Below are 20,271 nucleotides of genomic sequence, written 5' to 3'. Positions count from 1 at the left end.
TGGCAAGCTATGAAAAACTCATGAATTATTAATTTTTTTGGAATGTCCCACTTAATATTTTTAGACCACAGTTGATGGAATGTAATTGAAACCTTGGAAAATGAAACTGTGGGTGGGGAGTATCCTCCCCCCTTGGGTGTTTGCAGAGCTGCTAAGTGTAGCTCGGTGTAGTGACAGCTTTCCCGTCCGGTTGGTGGCTTCCTATATCTGGAGAGGCAGTGGTTCCTTCGTTAGCTCTTTTCTGCAGCCAGGACCCTCAATATCAGAGTCTACAGTCAGCCCTCTAAACAGGCTTTCCAGCAATTCCTTTACTACTTGAACCAGCTAGAGTGGAGTCCAGTGTATGCACTTGCTTTATTTTATTTTATTTTTTTCGGAGACAGGGCTTCACTATGTAGCCCAGAATGGCCTCTAACTTTCTTTCAGTCCTCCTACCTCCATCTTCCAACTGCTGGGATCCCAGGTGGATGACGCTAAGCCTAGCCTGGCCCAGCTGTTGGAACTCAGTGTGGCAGAAAAGCAGAAAGTAACATGTAAAGAGAAAGCATGGATGGGACTGGAGAGAAGGCTGAGTGGTTAGCAGCACTGACTGTTCCTACAAGGGGTCAGGGTTCAGTTCCCAGCTCCCACCCAACCATCTGTAACTGCAGTTCCAAGGGACCTGACGCCACCTTCTGGCTTCCAAGGGTTCCTACACACAGATCCTGCACATGCACTCACGCAAGTACACACACACACACACACACACACATACATATACAATTAAGAAATCAAAACAAGAAAGAAGCATGGTGGGGAGGACAAATACAACAGGGATACAAGCCTGATGATAACAAAGCAGTCCAGGGCTGGTGAATGGCTCAGTTGGTAACAGTGCCCACCACCGACCTGAGTAAATGCAGGGGACCTGAAGAGGAGGAGCAGAGAACTGACTTCTGCAAGTTGTCCTCTGAGTGCCACAAAGTCAACTTGGCACACATGAACATACACACACACACACACACACACACACACGCACGCACGCACACTAAATAAATGTAAAAAAGTCAATACATTAAAAAAAATCACAGGAAATAAAAAGGTTACATGTCATGTCTATAATCTTTTTGGTTTTGTTTTTGAGACAAGGTCTCAAATAATCCAGCCTGGCTTCAGTCTCACCACGTAGCCAAGGCTGACCTTGAACTCCTGATCCCCCTGCCTACACCACCCCCTGCTGGGATTACAGGTAGACGCCATAACGCTAAGCCTCATTTCCATACAAATTTTAAACACGAAACTTCATTTTCCACATACAGTGATTGGATTAATAAACAACACAAAATAAAAACATAAGACATGAACATAATACTAACATACTTAGGATATGTTAATTTTGAGAAATTCGAACAGGAATGGTAAATAGACAACATGAACACAGCTACTTTTTATGAAGACGAAGAATGAGGGTGAGGCTTTTTTTAATAATCTCTAAGCATATGAAGCAAAATGACGCTTTAAAAGTTTCAGTGTGGGCATGTGTTCAGGTTTGTGCTTATCACAGCCTGTGGAGGTCAAAGGACAATTTTCAGGAGTCAGTTCTCTACTTCCCCGTGAGTCATTTAGCTGGCCCCCAAGAGCCTTTTAAATTTTATTTGCAGCGCTGGAATCAAACCCAAGGGCCTAGGGCTCGTCACACAAACGCCGTACAGCTCCGCAGCATCCCCAGGCCCTGCAAAAATGTTTTGATGGTTTAATCATGAGGAGCGTGGGCGTTATTAATGTTATTTTCCGTACTTCTCTGCGTGACTCTAATACGTCCTAATTTACAAAACACAGACACGCTCAACACTCTCCAGGACATTTTGGTGCACAGCGATGTTAGAAGCAGCTTCTGAGCGGAAAGGGGAGAAAGCTGAGGAGGCAACCGGCTGTTTTAAAAAAGGCGAAACTGAAAAGACCCCGAGACGGCTCAGCCTTTAAGAGTAGTACGCAACCACTCTTGCAGGGGACATGAGTTTGGTTCCTAGACCAGTGGGATCCGGCAGCCCTGATCTCCGTGGCGAGATGCACGCACGTACATTTCCACACACTAACACATAATTAAAAATAAAAGGAATCTTAAAAAAAAATAAATAAAGGGGTAGAATTGGCCCCTGCTGAAGCTGGGGTTTTGAAGACAACACAGGGGCATTTGCAAAGAACGTGGGCAAAGAGCTGTGTGACGTGAACAGGGTGCTCCAGGCCTGGCACAGTGTCTCCAGCCGGTGTAAAGCAGGAGAGAGGGCTAGAAACCGCGCTCCGTCCTTAGACAGCCTTAGACAGAGCGAAGTGGGAGCGATGGCGACCTCGGAAGGCCACCAGGAAACTAAGCAGGGAGGGATAGGAGGAGGTAGCTGTTAGGCTCCAGGGCGGTCCAATGACCTCCAAGCGGGGTCGACCAGGTTGCACCCGCCGGCGTGAAGAGGGTAGGTGTGTTGGCACAACTCCGTGGCCAACGAGTCACCTAAAACTCCAAAGGCCGCCCCGAGGCTGGGGGCTGCGGGCCGTGGTACCCGGAGGCTCCCCCACACCGGCGCGGTTCCGCTCTGCCGACGGGGACGTAGGCGTGCGGGGCTCCCGAGGCAGGCCGGGGAGGCGGGGCCTCGGGGCGCGGGGGCGGGGCGGGGTGCGCGGAGGGCGGGGCTTCGCGTGCGGGGGCGGACCTCAGCGCGCTCCCGGCCACCCGCTGGCTCCTGCCGGGGCCGCGGCGGCTCCTCTGCCGGGTCGCGCCAGAGGACGGGCTTCGGGCGGCGGCTCGGGCGGCCTGCCGAGCGAGGGAGCGAGGGAGCGAGCGAGCGAGCGAGCGAGCGAGCGAGCGGGCGGGCCGGGCCCCGGGACCCCGCGCCCGCCGTCCGCCTCGGGCCTCGGGCGCGGGGCGCGCGCCATGGCCGCCTCGCCCGGCTCCGGGAGCGCCAACCCACGGAAGTTCAGCGAGAAGATCGCGCTGCACACGCAGCGGCAGGCGGAGGAGACGCGGGCCTTCGAGCAGCTCATGACCGACCTCACCCTGTCGCGGGTGAGGGCCGGGGCCGGCGCGGCCGGCGCGGGCGGTGCGGGCGGGCCCGCGGGGCCCGGGAGGGCGGGCGGGCGGCCGCGGCCTCGGTCCTGGCCGGCCTGGGGACCCCGAGCGCGGCTCGCGGTCGCGGTGGACGTGCGGGGCTCGCCGGGCCTTCGGTGCGGTGAGCTGGAACCGGCCGAGCCCGGGGAGGCGGGCGGCCTAAGCGGGAGGACGACCCCGGGAGGAAATGGCACGCAGCTCGGAGGCCGGACCCAGACGCGTCTGATTCGGGCGGTGCGGCTTCTCCGCGGACACCCCCCGCCTAGAGCCCTTGACCGTCGGCGTGGAAGGCCTCGGGGCCCGCGGGGTCGCACATCCTCCCCCGGGGGAGGAGGGAAGGGAGGGCTCGGCGCACGCACAAGCGAATCGACGGCCGGCCCCTGAGTGGCGGGGCCCGTGGTACCACGACGTGAGGAGTTCGTGGCTTTCCCCCTCTCGCCTCTTGGAGGTGCTTTAGGTGGTCCCGTGTGTTTGTTCAGCATCAGCTGCTCAGTGAGAAGTGACGGGATGGATGCCTGGCGCAGACGGTGGCTGAGCAGGGACCCCGGGGAGGGAGGAAGGAGCGAGCCGGGACACACACCCGGGAGGCTGGGTGACCGCGAACGGCAGAGGATGCGGAGCGGGCGTCGTCTGTGCTTGATCGCAGAGGGTCAGCGGGAGTGGGCAGCCCCGAGGATGCTGAGTCCTGGCCTTGAAGGCACATTGTCAGATGGGGGGAGGCTGTGAAGATGCTGGGCCCGGGGGAGGCTGGAAGGAGACAGATTGCGAACGGTTTCCCTGCCCTCTCAAGTGCAGACGTAGTATATTTTGGCCCCGATAGTGTTTGGGAACTTAAAAAAAAAAAAAAAAAAATATATATATATATATACGTTGCTAGGGTTTAAATTGGGAGTTTCTGTCTTTAAATATAAACTTAAAGTAAACTAAAAAGTTTTATAACATAAACTGAATTTACTTACTTTAGCAATTGTGAGACCTGGTAGCTGTCGTGAATGTTAGCACCCTCAAGTGGAGTATGGACTCTGTTTCCCTATGATACAACTCGTATCACTCACCGCCGCAGTCTCCTACCCTGAAACCGTTTGTCGTACTTAGGTAATGTTATCTTTTGGTGAAGTTAAAGGAAAAGGGAAATGGCTTCAGAGCTTTCATTGTGGCTACGCTGAAGGAAAAAAAAAATATATATATATATATATGTATGTATATATTTATGGCGAGATAAACGATAGATAAAGAAGGCTGAAGATTTCAAGAAAAAAATGTCTGCATGCCTTGGCCAGCTTCACCCCTTAGCAGCTGTCACTCACAGGCAGGCCTTTACCTTTGTGACCGTGATTAGGCCGAGCTTGACAAACTTAGAACACGTTGAGGAGGTGTGGGTAAAAGCCGTGGATGAATGTAAGGCCTGTGTTGTGACGTTAAGAGGCCCTTTGTGTGCAGACACATGGGCTATGTGTGGCTGTATACCTAGAGTTGATCCAGTCCCCTGTGCGACTTTTGAGTCCTCCTTAAATCATCCTCTGTGATGAGGTCATGAGTAGTGCACTGATTATTTTTGTTTTTATGAGACAAGGTTGCACTCTGCAGCCCAGCTGCCTCCTAGCTCGACATCCTTCTCCCTTTAGCGCATAAGGGCTGGATTATGGGCATGCGCCATCATTCCTGGTTCAGATTTTTACAAACAAAACAAAAACCCCCCAGAGATCCTCAGTTCGCTTAGTTTTGCCTTCCCTCGTGTGCATTCACACATAAACTTGTGCGTGAAGTTCTTTTGAGCTTCAGGACACCCATTCACCAAAACATTGATGTGTGCAACATAAACTCAACATTACCAATGCAATAAATCCAAGTAAAGTTTAATTTAGTATGATAAATGCTATTTTGCTGTATTCAACTTAGGCTCTCTGTGTGAATATGTTGAATTTAGCAAGCCCAATCAACTGTGGCTTTTAGGCTAACCAATTGCTTTTTCTGCTAATTACTACAAAGTTATGTCACTCTGCCCTTTACCAGGTAGAGGTACAGGGAGTCATTTGCATGCTAATCCTGCCTGTGTTTTCTCCTTGACCAGTTGTGTTCATTGTGTCTGAACACTTCTGAACAACACTGAATATGCCCAGGTGTCTTTGTCTATTTAATATTTTAAAAGATTATTTTCTCAAAGAAATCACAGAACGTAACACTTCTCATAAAGAACTCCTAGGTCCTCAAATACATGCGTAACCCGTTTGGAGAGTAATCCACCTTGTCCATGGAGGGTGTTTGGCTGGCTGGTATGCCAGCCTTCCTTCCTGCTTGTAGCAGGCATGTTAATTGATGGTCAGGCATTGGATCTCAGTATCCTTTCTTCTCAGAGCCTGTGTTGAGCCGCAAGTTCTCAGTGTAGCCACAGCCAGGCTTTCAGGGCTGAACTTGAACCCTACTTGCCAGATAGGCGGAGGTGCTACAAGTGGTTCTCAACCTGTGGGTCATGACCCCCCACAACAAGGGCTGTCAAATCAAGTATGATATTACAAATCATCACAGTGGCAAAATTACACTTATGAAGTAAACAAAGTACTTTTATGTAGCAAAGGAACTGTATTAAAAGGTTGCAGCATTAGGAAAGTTGAGAACCACCGCTCTAGATGTGCAGAATTTTTTTTTCTTCTGCCTTTAGTGGTTTAGCTTCATCAGGAAACAATGTGAAAGATTTTGTTTGTTTGGTTTCTTTTTGTTTTTTGGAGACAGGGTTTCTCAATACAGCTCTGGCTCTGTATTGACCAGGCTGGCCTCAGACTCAGAGATTCTCCTGGCTCTGCCTCCCAAGTGCTGGGCTTAAAGTGTGTACCGCCACGCCCAGCTAGCAGTGACAAAATTTTGAGAAGGGAGTAGTAGGAGGACTTGCCCATTGTGGTACCTGGGACTTCCTGGTATGGAGAGGGAGGAAATCAGAGGCAGGTCTGCGAGCTGCTGTGTTTTGATGCATTTCTGTGTTGTTGGTGAGCTGGGTGCTCCTGGTAGAGTTAGTGGGCTGTTTATGATATGCGTGTGGTGGGGTGAAGTCTAGGTGCTTCCCTTGGGCAGTCTTCTTAGTGTGGTCTCTGAGTGCTGAGTCTGCAGTATGTGCCTGGGGTTGCTCTGATACCTGGGATGTTGTAGTGAGCAAGCAACAATGCCTTCTGATGGGGTCAGGATCTAGCAAGGAAGACATTTAAGACGTCAAGACCCATTTTGGCGAATGTTGTAAAAAGGAAGTACCTGGTGCTGTGGGCTAGAATGTCCTTCCCACTCCTGAATGCCTAATGGATTGGTGGGTATGGGGAAGGAATTTGGGGATATGTGTGTGGGAGGGAAGTGTGCTTCAGGCAGAGTCCTAAGGTCCAACAGAAGGATTAGGAGAGAAATTTGAGGTGCTGGGGATGCCGTAGGGTTCAGGCTGTAGACTTTGGATTTGGGACCTGATCCTTTTTTTTTTTTTTTTTTTTGAGACAGGGTTTCTCTGTAGCCTTGGCTGTCCTGGACTTGCTTTGTAGGCCATGCTGGCCTCAAATGCACACTGACCTATCTGCCCACCTCTGTATCCCTGAGTGCTAGGAGTAAAGGCCTGTGCCACCTCGCCAGGCTTCAGTTTTCATCTCAAAAGGATCTGTCTTGCTCTAGAACCCAGAAGGAGGCCACAGTGGACAAAATGCACTGAGGCTGTGACAGTGAACTCAGGTGGGGCTGGCGGTGCTGACTAGGGGGACAGCCGATACTTACAAATGTAAGGAAAAGCTTTGGAGATGGGAGCAAGGCTGGGGGGGGGTGTGGAGATGGCCCTCAGGCTCCAGGCATGTCAGGGTCCTGCATGGAGAAAATTGGCAGGAGCAGCGTGTGGCTGTGCAGAGTTTGAGGGGCCCCTGAAGCGCGGAAGCATGTTCCAGCAGGCAGTAGTCTGGGCTCAGGAAGGAAAGCTGGGCGATGGGACACATTTGAGGCTCGTCGGAGTTTAGCCACAGGAGATCCGCTGCTTAAGAAGAGCTTAGAGACCACACGCTTCAGGAAGGGAGGGTAGTTCAATTGGAGGGTGCTCGCATCGAGTGCACCAAGTCCTGAGTTCGATCCTCAACATAAACCATGTGTGCTAGCTCATGCCTGGAATCCTAGCACTTGCAAAGTTGAGGCAGGAGGATGAGAAGTGTAAAGTCATTCTAGCTACATAGGATATTTGAGGTCAGCCTACCCTATTTCAAACAAAAGACACACACACACACACACACACACACACATGCACTACAAACTGACTGGAAGCCTACACCCTATTTTTGTCTCTCTGACATATTTTTATTTTGCTTTCTTTACCCAAAATGTATATGCATGTGTGTCTTTGTGTGTGTGTGTTTATGTGTGTCTGTATTTATGTGTCTGTGTGTGTTCATGTGTCTCTATGCTTGTATCTATTTAACAAGGGCCAGCAATGAGCATTGGAATTGTACATTAAAGTCTAGACCCTGAATTTTAGAAAGTGAGACCATTTAACAGCACCCTCCTCACATTGCTCTTTACATTAAGATATTTATTTATTTATTTTTTTTTATGTATCTAGCGTTTGCCTGTTTGTATGAAAGTGTACCATGTGGCTGTCAGGTGCTCACATAGTCCAGAAGAGGGTGCTGGATCCCCTGGGACTGGAGTTATGGCCAGATGTCAGCTGCCATGTGAGTGCTGGGAACCAAACCTGGGTTCTCTGCAAGAGCAGGAAGTGCTCTTGACCTCTGGGCCGTCTCTTTAGCTCTTCTTTTTACACTTATTCAGCATGTTTGTGTGTGTGCTCGTGTGCGTGTGCGTGCTTGTGGAGGCCAGAGGACAACTGGCTTGCAGGGGTTCTCTCCTTCCACCATGTGTGTCTTGAGGCCTGGACAGCAGGTGCTCTTACCTGCTGAGCCATCTCGCTGGCATTTCCATCTTATTCCCAGAAGCATGGCAACAATGGTCTTTGATACCCGGTTAGGTAGGACATGTATGTGGTCTTTAGCTTGCCACATTCCCCACCATCCCTGTGACATGCCTCATGCTGCTCAGGACTGCGCTGTTGACTTAGCTTCCCCACATCAGACTTGAATCTGTCTGTAAAGTAAAGCGTGGAGAGGGCAGAGAGGTCAAGGAGGCCCTGCCTTTCAAAGGGGAGGCAGAGGAGGCAGTACCATCGAAGACCAAAGACCAAGTGGAAGGGCAGGAGACAGGCCAGAGGGTTACAGTGAGGATGGGACGGCCACCAGCAGAGCCGGTACTGCTGTCTTGATTAGACGTGTCCTTTGGCCCAGTTGTGTGCAGGCTGCCTGTGCAGGATGCTGGGTGGAAGGTGGACTGTGAGGCATGGAGGGATGGAGCCTGTGGGAATCTTTGGGTGTGTACCACCAGGCCTAGTTTACACAGCCCCAAGGAGTGGACGCCAGGGCCAGGCATGTTAGGCAAGCCCTCTCCCAGCTGAGGCACATCCCTGCTCAGTCCAGTCACTGGTTTCCCAGAAAACAACAGTGTGGATGCCACAGAATGGCGAGGCCTCTGAGCCAAGAGAGAGTCAAGAAAACCCCCTGGAAAGACCAGGTTGTGGTTCAATCTGGCTCTGTCTGTGCCAGGCACAGCCCAATCTCTTCACTTGTTATCTCAGGCAGTCTTCAGAGGGACCTTGTGGTTCATTTGTCTGGATTTTCCATCCTTTCGGGGCGGAGTAAACTGAGGCTTAGAGAAGTATCTTCACAAGGCTGGAAAGGGCAGAGCTGGGATGGGAGTCCAGGTGTCACATCGGGTGTCTACACTCAAAGCCTTTACCCCCAGTAAAGGTGGGGTGTGTGTGTGTGTGTGTGTGTATCTGTCTGTCTGTCTCCCCACCCCACTTTTGGAATTGAACCTAAGGCTTATGACATACATGGCAGTGCTGACCAGCCCCTGCCTCCACCCTAGGTCTTTTTCCCAACAGCACACTGGGCTACTATAGCTTTGTAATAGATTTTACAACTGTTAACTTAAGTCTTGTGATTTGGCTGTTCTGGGGGCTGGAAAGGCAGATCAGCAGTTAAGAGCATGTGCTGCTCTTGCAGAGGACCCAGGTTTGGTTCCCACCGTCCACAGCTCGTAACTGGCCATACCTGCAGCTCCAAGGGATCCCGTGAGCTTCTGGACTCTGTAGACACCTGTGCTCATGTGTGTACATCCCCCTAGACAGACATACACATACACACATACTTGAAAAAAAATAAATATTAAAAAAATTCTCCTGCTAAGCTGGGTCATTTGCATTTGCATAACTTTTAGAATTATCTTGTCAATTTACACAAGCAAGACCAGCTGGGATCTTGCCACTTGCTTGTGTTGGGTGCTGGAAATTAAGCCCGGGGCCCTCGGAGTGCCAGCTAAGCTGTGCCCTGCCACTGAGCTGTGTGTCCAGCTCCCTCCCGGGGTTTTCATTAGGAGTGTGTTGACTGCTGTGAGACCTTTCCGGAAAAGAGTCGCTGTGGTTTCTATCTCATTTATCAGGCATTAGAAGGCATTCTGCTGAAGTGTGTGACCTCAGGTCAAATGTTGCTAATGACAATTACAGGGCGAGGTCGATAAGGAAGATGAATGGAAGGGCCAGCAATAGATGGCCAGTGGTAGCTGATTCTTAGCCATTGTGGTAACAGGGTATACTGAGACCTGGGCACACAGGACCTTCCAGGCCCTGGGTGAAGAGCAGGCAGTGTTCGCCTGCAAAAGTATTAGCTTAGGGCTAGTGAAATGGCTCTGCCGGTAAAGGTGCTGTCGCTGACTTGAATCCAGTTCCCAGGACCTACACGGGAAGGGAGATAACCAACTGTCATAAATTGCTTTCTGACTTCTGATCACATGCATGTACAAAGTTTGTATGTGAGCACACCACACACGCGTGCGAATGAGTTTAGTGCTATTTGCTCTTTTAGTCAAGAAAGTTAGAAATGTGGATTTTATGCAGTCACCCAAGTTCTAAAATTGAAAACATTGACCAAGTCAGAACTCCCTGTAGGCTGCCAGTCTGTGACCTCTGCCTTAGTCGGGTTGTATTTTAGTCTTTATTTTCATCATCTGTAAGCATGGAGGTGTTGAATTCAGTCTCAGGTTTCTAGTTTAATGATTCACAGTTTCACAAGAGGACAGTGTCAGAATAACTGAAAGGTTCTGGAGGTAGAAGAGGGCATCTGCAGAAAGAGTAGCCAGAGAGCTCGACCAGGTCTCTTGTTCACCTAACGCCACATATTTTTGATCTTCATCCTTACACCACTGTGAGGGGCACGGGATGGCTTGGCTAAGCACAGGAGAGCTCACTCCGCTGTCACCCGGTCTGGAGAGGCTCTGGGGATAGGCTTCTCCAGAGGGCGAGCAGTTGTAGGGGCCTTGGAGAGTTGAAGGCAGGTCCCTAGCTAGATTTATAATTGAGCCTGGCTGAAGTGTCAAGGCTTTTGGGTAAGGGTTGAAGCCCTTGTGGGAACTCTCAGGAGGGAGGAACTTGGCACGAGAGTATCTTTGTGAGCTTGCGCCTGGCATAGTATCCAACACACAATTAGGTATTTATAAATGAATAAGGGATGGAGTGATTCTTTGAAGAAGGAATGAAAGGTTTTAGGTCAAGGTAATCAAGAATCTTGTCTGAGCATTTCAAGGACTGCCAGTCAGATGCTTCTAGGAAGTGCGTTTAGAATGTTAAATGGGAACTCCACCGTGCCTCTTAGCTTACTGAATTTTCAAGCTTGACCTTGAGCTCTGAGTTCTGATTAATATGACGCGATTAATATGTCTCCTTATACAGCATGTTTGAGAAATCAAGTTCTGTGAGTATAAGGATGTTAAGGTCTTCATATGCCTTTAAAACTTACAAACAAACACATGCACTTGTTTTTTGAATATGCATATTAAATTAAGGGATATTATCACATGTGGGATTTCTCTCCCAGTGCCACGGGTAGTGGCTGAGGCAGTGATGAACCAGGCTGTTTCTCAGGTGGTAATTGTAGACGCTGGGGGATGGGTAGAAGATGGGTTTCATCCTAGTTGTCTCTAGTTTCCATGTATCTGAAAGCTTTCATGCTAAGTATTAGTAAATCAGAGACTCAGAGGCTCCCGAGTCTCTGTGAGCCTTTCAGTCTTTCTAAATAGCATGGTCATGATTTCCTCACTACCATACTTCCATAATATTTATGTTACGCTAGATAGTTTTCAGTAATTACTTTTTAACTTTTATTTGTGTGTGTGCCTGTGAGTTTATGTGTACTATGTGTGTACAGGGCTCTTGGGGGCCCTGGAACTAACCCTATAGCACTGTGAGCTGCCGGATGTGGATGCGGGGAACCAGATTTGGGAAGCTCCCCCGTAAGAACAATACAGTCCTAACTGCCGAGCCGTCACCCCAGCTCCCACACTGTATTAGCAGTAATCGTAATAATAAGCAGCATGGTCCTTATGGGGGAATGGTAAAGAGGAAAAGAGCATGGTAGAAATAGGAATGTGGGCTTTGAGTGAAGTGGCTGTGGCTTGCCCTTGGGCAGGACGTTGAACTTACCTGCATCTGGGTCCTCAGGTCTGTAGATTCAGGTAGTGCAACTTCCCTGCAGGACTGGGGAGAAAGCTAGGGGGAAGTGGACCAAGCGTCTGAGGACGGCCCCTCGTCGGCCCTCAGGGCTCAGGTCTGGTATACTTTTATCATTAGAGAAGGATAGAGTAATGGAAGGGTGAGAATCTGCCCCGGGGAATCTCGCTGGGGCCTCTCCTCCCTGTATGAATTACAAGTGGCGAGGGTTATGCATACGCACAGTTAACTTACGATTTTAGAAGCGTAACTGGGAAGACCCGCCTGGATCACTTTAGTGCGCAAGAACTATAACCAGTCGACTGCCCTTTCAAAAGTAAAGAGAGTGATGGCTACTGTTCGGTGCCTGTTGGCTTGGCCTCCCTTAAGAAATATTTTTATTACACTTTTGTGTGTGTGTGCACACGTGTGCGAATGTGCACATGGCGCGTGTTTGGAGGTCAGAGGACAACTTGCCGGAGTTGCTTCTTTCTTTCCACTGAATTTTGGTGGCAAGTTTCCCACCTGCTAAGTCACCTTCTCAGTTGGCTGTGGTCTCATTTAATAAACCCCTATCTAGAGATTTATTAATCATTCCTAAGAATGAGTTATGATGAGTTCAGGAAAAGAAATGCTATAGAACTATTGAAGCAAATATTATATTATATTATATTATATTATATTATATTATATTATATTATATTATATTATATTATATTGTAATGGTCTAGGAAGGACTCATGATGTAAGCAGGCAAGAGGCCGGGCTGGCTGAGTGTGGTGGTGCAAACTTGCTATAGCTTGGGGAGGAGGGGCAGTGGCAGGAGTGGGTGGGAGGCGGAGGGGATGGGTGTCGGGAGTTCAAGGCCAGTCTGTTTGTGCAACTAGTGAGTTTGAGGCCAGTTTGAGGTGGAGTTTGAGACTGCCCCTGAGAAAAGAAAGAAGAAAACAAAACAAGCAACACCCCCATGTGCTGTGACCCTTTACATAGCTGTGACACACAAACGTCCATGTTATTGGGGACGTCTGTGGAGAAGGGAAGAAAAACCGTGTTTTAGGGCTTTCTTTTTGTTTGTTTGTTTGGTTTTGGTTTTTGAGACAGGGTTTCCCTGTGTGGCCCTAGCCATCATGGAGCTCATCTATAGACCAGGCTGGCTTGAACTCACAGCTGTCGCCTGCCTCTGCCTCCCTGAGTGCTGGGATGAAAGGTGTGCACCACCATGCCCAGCTTAGCTTAATTTTTTTTTTTAAAGAAAGCCTTTTATTGTTAATGATGGCATCTGCATGCATATATGTCATGTTGTACAGGGCATTGGGAATACTCATGAATTCTTCCTACAACTAATAAATATATATAAAAAAAAACAAAAACAAAAACAGCAAGAAGCCAGTCTGTGGTGGGGCACACCTGAAACCTCACCATGAATTAGGAGTTAGAGGCAGAAGGGTCAGGATCCATAGCTACATCATGAGGCTAAGGCCATCCTGGGCCGTTTGAGACCAGGTTTCAAAACCAAACCCAAACAAGACAGAGCCCAGACGGCTCTGGAAGCCTGAAGGCTGCAGACACTTGCGTAGAAAAAGGGATCAAAACCAAGGCTTCTGTGTTCGAAGTGCTCCATAAAATGCTGTCCTTGGATGCCTCGTTCAGACTTTGCTGAACAACCTTGAACATTCTTGAAATCGCTCTGTTTTCAGGTTCAGTTTCAGAAGCTTCAGCAGCTGCGTCTGACACAGTACCACGGGGGATCCTTACCCAACGTGAGCCAGCTGCGGAGCAGCGCCTCGGAGTTTCAGGTACACTTGCCTGCCTCTGTGAGCCGAATGGCGTGGGGAGAGATAGAGATGAGCCCTGAAGAGATTAGCTAGAAGAATAGCCTGGGCCTGAGTGCGGCGCTGTCTTCTGGGAAGGCCAGCCGTATCTTCTTTCACAGTGGAGGCCTCGGAGGCCGAGCGACTCCACCAGCAGCCAGAGCTGAGCATCCGCTTGAAATGTGTGAGGAGAAATTGCCTCACATGTACAAGGCCCTGGGCACTGTCCTCAGCGTCAGCAGAAAACAAAACACAGAACACCACAAACTGTAACTTTCTACCAGACACACTAAAGGAAAACAAAGTGGTGAACTTAAATTTAACACCATCAAAACAAATGGTACTTCCTTTCAAACGTATCGTTACTATATGGATGTGTATGCTGTGTGTGTTATAGGTACGCCTGTGCCACAGCATGTGTGTGGAGGTCAGAGGACAAGCTTCTACCCTACCTTCCTTACCCCCACCGCCGAGACAGGCTTTCTCTGTGTAGCTCCGGCTCTGGCCATTCTGGAACTGTGTAGTCCACGCTGGCCTCAAACTCAGAGGTCCACCTACCTCTGCCTCCTGAGTGCTGGAATTGGAGGACAGCTTTCAAGAGGCCGTTCTCGTTCTGGGACTCAGCCCCAGGTCATCAGGCTTTCTCAACAAGTGCTTTTACCTGTCAGTATCCTGCTGGCCCTTGCTTAGGTTTTTTGCGTCTTGCTGTGTAGCCCTGGCTACTCTGGAACTTGCTAGGAGCATCATGCTGGCTTCAGGATTGTGGCGACCCTCCTGCCTGTACCCCTCTTCAGTGCCGAGATGACAGTTATCTCCCACGGCAGGCACCTGGCGCTTTTTTTCCCTTTTGTTTTGCGACTTCTTGGGTAGTTCAGGCTGGTCTTGAGCAGCTAAGCTACATAGCTGAGGATGACTTTGAACTTCTCATCCTCCTGCCTCTGTCTCCAAAGCGCTGGGATTCCCAGGGCTGTGGGGATGGAACCTAGGGCTTTGTGTGTGTGTTTTGCTAGGCAGACACTGTAGGTGAGCTACGTCTCCAGCCTCTTCTTAAGCTCTTAGTTTTCCTACTGTAGCTCTCTGAGCTGGATCACAGGCATGTGTCGGCATGCCCAGCCTCGTTGAAATGATTTGATACTCATTTAGCCAAGATATACCATAACACCATTTCAGCATATAAGCAACATACAAAGCATGAGATAGTTCCCACACGTGCTGAGTCTTTGAAGTTTGCTGTGTGTTTTACACTTAAGGCACATCTCAGTCTGGACTACCCATGTCATTAGAGTCATGTGACTAAGGATAGGCTCAGTGGGCAGGTGGGGCAGAGGCGTAGATAGCAGTCTTGCTGCGCTGAGATTAGTGCTGGCTCATAGCCGTAATCATTTACCAGAAAAGCCTTATTCAAAACAATGTGGCCTTAGTGTTTCAGACAATAGTGTCGGGCCCTGCAGCTAAGGTCTGAGGCATTGCTGGCCTGCCACGAAGAGTTACTAGCCTGCCATTTGTAATTAAACAAGTTAGGATTTGACGTTAGTTAAGGTATAAACTTTGTGATGAAGCACCATAACTCCATGCTTTTGGATACACTTCCGTTTTCTTTTTGGGATGTGTGTATATGGTGTGTGTGTGTGTGTGTGTGTGTGTGTGTGTGTGTGTGTTATATGATCTGTGTGATGTGTGTGATATGTGGTGGGTGGTATGTATGGTGTGTGCATGTGTGTATGTGTGTGGTGTGTATGTGCTCTCTAAGTGTGTGTATGTGGTGGGTGTGTGTGGCTGGCATTGTGTGTGTGTGTAAGTTCACAATAATGGTCAGGGCACACAAAGCTGTTTTCAGTATCTTACATGGGTGCTTACGTTCTTGTGCTTGCACAGCATGTATTCTGACCACTGAACTGTCTTCTAGTCGCGCCTCCCTCTGGTTTTAAAGCTAGGTCTTCCTTGCTGAGGAAACTGGGTTCACCGTTTTCATAATATGCAAATTACTGTGGAGCAGTTTAGACTTCTGGCTCTTAAAAATCCTTTCGTGGGTTTGTGTGTGTGCATGGGCGTGTGAGGTATATGTTTGCCTTTGTATTTTAGTATGGGCACAAGCATGTCACGGTGCACATGTGGAGGTCAGAGGGCAACAGCAGGCATTAGTCTTCACCCTGTTTGGGACAGGGTCTCTTGGCTTCTGTGTGCTCCAGCTAGCTGTCCTGCGCGCTTGTGGGGATCGTTCTCCATCCCTCTCGGAGCGTTGGGCTCTCGGCGTTGCTGCTGTGTACAGGGTCATGTAGACCCTGGGGCCTGCACTCAGTCCTCATGACTGCATGGCAGGTGCTTTACCCACTGAGCCATTCCCTGGCCCAGAACCTGGATTTTTAAAATAAGGAGTGCTTGGCCAGATAAATCTTTGCTAATATTTGAAACAAACAAACAAACTGAAATCTGTGGCACTTCTGCTTTTAAGCATTCACATTAAGAATACTTTTTTTTAACATTAAAAATTATTATTTTAAATTGGGAGTGGTAGTGCACACTTTTAATCCCAGGGCTCAGGAGATTAGGCAGGTGGATCTCTGAGTTTGAGCCTGGTCTACAGAGTTCCAGGACAGCATGGCTACACAGAGAAACCCTGTTTTGATAGACTAAAAAAGGAAAAATTATTTTGGGCAGTTGGAAATATGGCCCAGCAGTTAAGAGCACTTGCTGCTCTTGCAGAGTTCCCGAGTTCAGTTCCCAGCACCCACCTCTCGAGGTTCACAGCTGCCCGGAACTGCGCTTCTGGAGGATCTGCTTCCCTCTCCCGTCTCCGTGAGCACTGGAAGCACAGTTAGTTAGTCACTCAGGCTCACACATGCCCTCGTAAGTAAAAGCTCAGTCCTTTTGATTTGTTTGAGGGCTTGGGGGGACAACTCGGCAGATAAAGGATTTGCCGTGTAGGTCTGAAGAGGAGAGTTTGCATCTCCGGAACCCCGCAGGAAAGCCGGGCGGGCGTGGCAGGTACCAGAAATCACAGCGCTGAGGAGGCGGAGGTGGTGAGCCTCAGCGAAGTGGAGCAGGGTCGAGGCAGGCATCTGGTGTTAGCTTCAGGCCTTCACATGCCTGCACACTCACCTGCACACATGTGCCTAACCCATGTAAACATACGTACACTTATGTGCGCACACATATTTGTAAAATGTGTTTTATTTTTATTCTATTTTTTGGCAGATAGCCCAGGCTGGCATCAAACTCCACCCTCCTGTCTTGGCCTCTAAGTGTTGGAACTCTAGGACTGGGTCACTACATGCAGTCAAAATACGATTTGGGGTGAGGAGGTAGCTCAGTTGGTAGAGCACCAGCCTTGCATACACAAGGCCCTAGGTTGGGTCTCCAGAACAGCATGGGCAGGAAGATTAGAAGTTCAAAGTCATCCTTGACTGTTTAGCAAGTTTGAGGCCAGCTCGTAAGCCCTGCCCCCCGACCAAAACCCCTAAAAAACATTTTTGACTTTTGTAACCCTGACATTTTTGGCAGTTACAGGCCAGTTATTTTGTAGACTGATCCCAGTTGTCTCCATTGTTTTTTGGTGCCTTCTGGTGCTTGAGATTGAACCCAGGGACTCACGAATGGCAAGGCAGGCACTGCCCACTAAGCGAGGTCTCTGGCACCCGCTGCTGGGGCTTGTGTTGTCTTTGGGATGAGATTCAGATGGTGAGTCTCTGGCAGGAATAGCTCAGGAGCAATGCTTGGGTCCCGTCAGGCATGTGATTTCCATTTGTCCTGTGACTGTGGGTGCGCCTTTTACCATCTACAATCGGCCTTTCACGCGCTCTGCTCTGAAGTGGCTCTTCTCTCCTGTGTGGTGAACAACTGTTCTGTGCCCATCTAGCTTCCTTAAACTTCACATTTATCTTCCAAATGGAAAATTTGTTAACAGTTTGATGTACAAAGGGAGTTTTTGGGCATAGGTTTTCTTCTGTTACCTTTTTTTGAGGTATACTTGCCTTTTCTAGGTATATAGCTCTGTGCCATGGAACTTCCATCACCGTCGCTGAGGTGTAGAATGGTTCCCTCACTGCACTGACTGTGTCCCTTGGCAGTCACCCCCCCCTCCCCGCCCCCGCCAAGCTTGTCCTGTGAATGGAATCAAAGGATGTGGTCTTCTGGTTTCTTGTAGCCTTTAACCGATCGCACTGGAGCCTCATCTGTGTTGTTGCGTGTGCTTGTTTCCTGTGGCTGCTGGTACCAAGCACCACAACTTGGTGGCTTAAAATAGCAGAAATTCGCTTTCTCACAGCTCTTAGTCCAGGAGCCTGAAGTCATGGGATCCAGGGCCGTGTTCCCTCTGAGCCCTCCGAGGAAGCATCTTTCCTTACCTCTCCCTGGCGTTTTTGTTAGGAAAAGCCACGGTCTGTCGCGCTGTCACTCTCGTCTGTGCCCTTTGTCATGTGACCCTCCCTTGTGGCTGTGAGATAGTCTCCGTCTCTCCTCTCTCATGAAGATGGCAGCCCTTGGCTGTAGGGCTGGGCTCCTAGTCTACCACCTTCTGAAGAAGTGAACCGTTTGCAAAGATCTTGAGTTTTTTCTCCCCCTTTTCCTCTGCTTCCTCCCCTCCCCCCTTCCTTCTTATGAGACAAGCTTTTATCCTGCAATCTAGGTCGGCCTGGAGCTCACCGTAGAACACAGAGCGCCCTCAAGCTTGGGGCCGTCCTGCCTCCGCCTCCCGAGTGCTGGAAGTACAGGAACCCCACATCCAGCTTCGTGCGCAGTTGTGCTCTTGTGTAAATGCCTAGTAGTGGAATTGTGGCTCGTGTGGTAGAATTGGTCTTTCTCTCTCGCCCTCTTTCTGTCTCTGTCTGTTTCTGATGCCGGGGACTGAACTTGGATTTTAATATGTTCACCAGGCCTTCGCCACTTCCATCTTCCCAGCTCCCTAGCTTTGCCTCTATTGGAGGTTGCCACCAGGTTTCCAAAGTGACTGTACAGGTCCTCATTCCACCGGCAAGCTGTCAGAGGCCCGAAGCCCTGAAAGTTCCCTAGCAACTGGCATTTAAGGCTTAAACAAAGAGAGAGAGAGAGAGAAAGAGAAAGAAAGAAAGAAAACCCAAAAAACTAAACAGACAGTCGTGGCAACACCTGCTTTTATCCCAGCAGCTGGGAGGCACAGGCAAGTGGATCTCTAAGTTTGACCTTAGGTCAGGTAAGGAAGTATAGTAAGACTTCTCAAAAACAAACCAACCAACCAACCAGACACACACACACACACACACATACACACACACACCATCTTAATTTTTAAAATATACAGTTCAGTGACATTAAAAACATTCATATGATAGTTAAGTCAATTTCCAGGACTTTTTCATTTTCTAAAACTGGAACTCTGTACTCACTGAAAAACCCGTTTGTTTTCCCTTTCCCAGCCTGGCAGCCACCCTCTGCTTTCTGCCCGTGGAAGGGGCTGCTCTACGTGCCTCATTTAACCGCACACTGTCTTTTTATGACCAAGTTGTTTCACCTCACCCGGTTTCCTCAGGTTTCATCCACATTGTAACAGGACTTCCTTCCCCTTTAAGGGTGAATAATATTCTGTTGTACGTGCATACCGCACTGTGCTCATCTGTTCATCTGCCGGACCCGTGCGTTGCCGTGCCTCTTGGCTGGGGTGCAAAATGTGGTATGCAGATTCCTCAGGTCTCCACTTCCTGTTCTGTGACAGGGCTCAGGTAGCCTCGGCTGGCCTCAGCCTGGCTAGGAGTTGAAGACAGAGGTGAACTCCTAATCCTCCGGCCTCTGCCTTCCACGTGTTGGGATTGCAGACATGTACCCCACATCTGTTTAAGTATCTAGCTTTATTTTTATTTTTTTAAGATACAGACTCAGAAGCGGGATTGCTGGAGCATCTGTAAGTCTCAGGAACTTCCTGTTTTCTCCAGCAGCTCTTCCATTCTGTGTTGTTGCTCGTAGCACACCGGCTCTCCCACACCCTGGCTGACACCTGCTCTCCCTCCTCCCCAGTTCAGAGCCATCCTAGTAGACGGGATACTTCAGTAGAAAAGGTTTTGGTGTCTCACTGTGTCTTCAGTTTGCCTTTTTCCAATAACTAATAATGTTAAGTGTTTTGTTTTGTTTTGTTTTGTTTTTTGGGACAGGGTCTCTCTGCATAACCTTGGCTCTCCTGGACTCACTTTGTAGATGAGGCTGGCCTGGAACTCACAGAGATCCCTCTGCTTCTGCCTCCCAGAGTGCTGGGATTACAGGCGTGTGCCACCACGCCTGGCTAATGTTAAGGGATTTTTTGTTTTGTTTTGTTTTGTTTTTTGAGATTCCTAACTGGCTTGGAATTTACTATGTAGACCAGGCCAACCTCAAACTCAGGGATCTGCCTGCGTCTGCCTCTTGAAAGCCAGGAATGTGCACACCCAGCCTGCATCTTTTTGTACCCCGAGTTGACTTGCTGCTGCCCCCTTCTCCCCTCTTTCTTCTCCTTCGTCCTCTTGCTCCTCTTCCCTTTCTTTTGTCCTTTACCCCTTCTTTCTTTTCTGTATCTTCTTCGTCCTCCCTCCTGCTGCACTCTCCTTCCTTTTTCTCCTCTTCCTCCTTCCGGTAACAACAACAGCAGTCATTACTGTTGTTTCATAGACAAGGTTTCAGTTGTAGCCCAGGTTGCCCTTCACTGCTACTGATTGTCCTCCCTAATGCTGGGATTTCAGGCTGGGGAGAAGGGACATCTTAATCATATAGAGTCTGTATTCTTGAGTGTGGTTCCAAACATTGCAGAAACACAGATTTTAATTAAGTTGCTTATGATCATTTACTTGCACACAGTAATGTTCTTCCTTATGTTTCCCCTTATTGTATTTTAATTAACAAAA

At 49.1% G+C, this 20,271-nt stretch overlaps 1 protein-coding gene across 2 annotated transcripts in view; it reads left to right on the top strand.

The window, feature by feature from the left end:
• Nucleotides 1-2,690: 2,690 nt before the first annotated feature.
• The window catches only part of Crtc3 (CREB regulated transcription coactivator 3), a 108,921-nt gene continuing 91,340 nt past the window's right edge, over nucleotides 2,691-20,271 (top strand). Inside the window, exons 1-2 of one of the 2 annotated variants that reach the window (XM_060367424.1) lie at nucleotides 2,692-3,037; nucleotides 13,316-13,414. In XM_060367424.1, coding sequence (XP_060223407.1) covers nucleotides 2,906-3,037; nucleotides 13,316-13,414 — 231 coding nt within the window. In that variant the 5' untranslated portion in view covers nucleotides 2,692-2,905. Of the gene's footprint in view, nucleotides 3,038-13,315; nucleotides 13,415-20,271 lie in introns of both variants that reach the window. The other variant, XM_060367425.1, reaches the window with a different exon arrangement.

Source organism: Meriones unguiculatus, chromosome 14, assembly GCF_030254825.1.
Source record: "Meriones unguiculatus strain TT.TT164.6M chromosome 14, Bangor_MerUng_6.1, whole genome shotgun sequence".
NCBI classification, from domain to species: domain Eukaryota; kingdom Metazoa; phylum Chordata; class Mammalia; order Rodentia; family Muridae; genus Meriones; species Meriones unguiculatus.
Note: the sequence above shows the minus strand (reverse complement) of the source record. Positions and strands in the feature narration are given on the sequence as shown.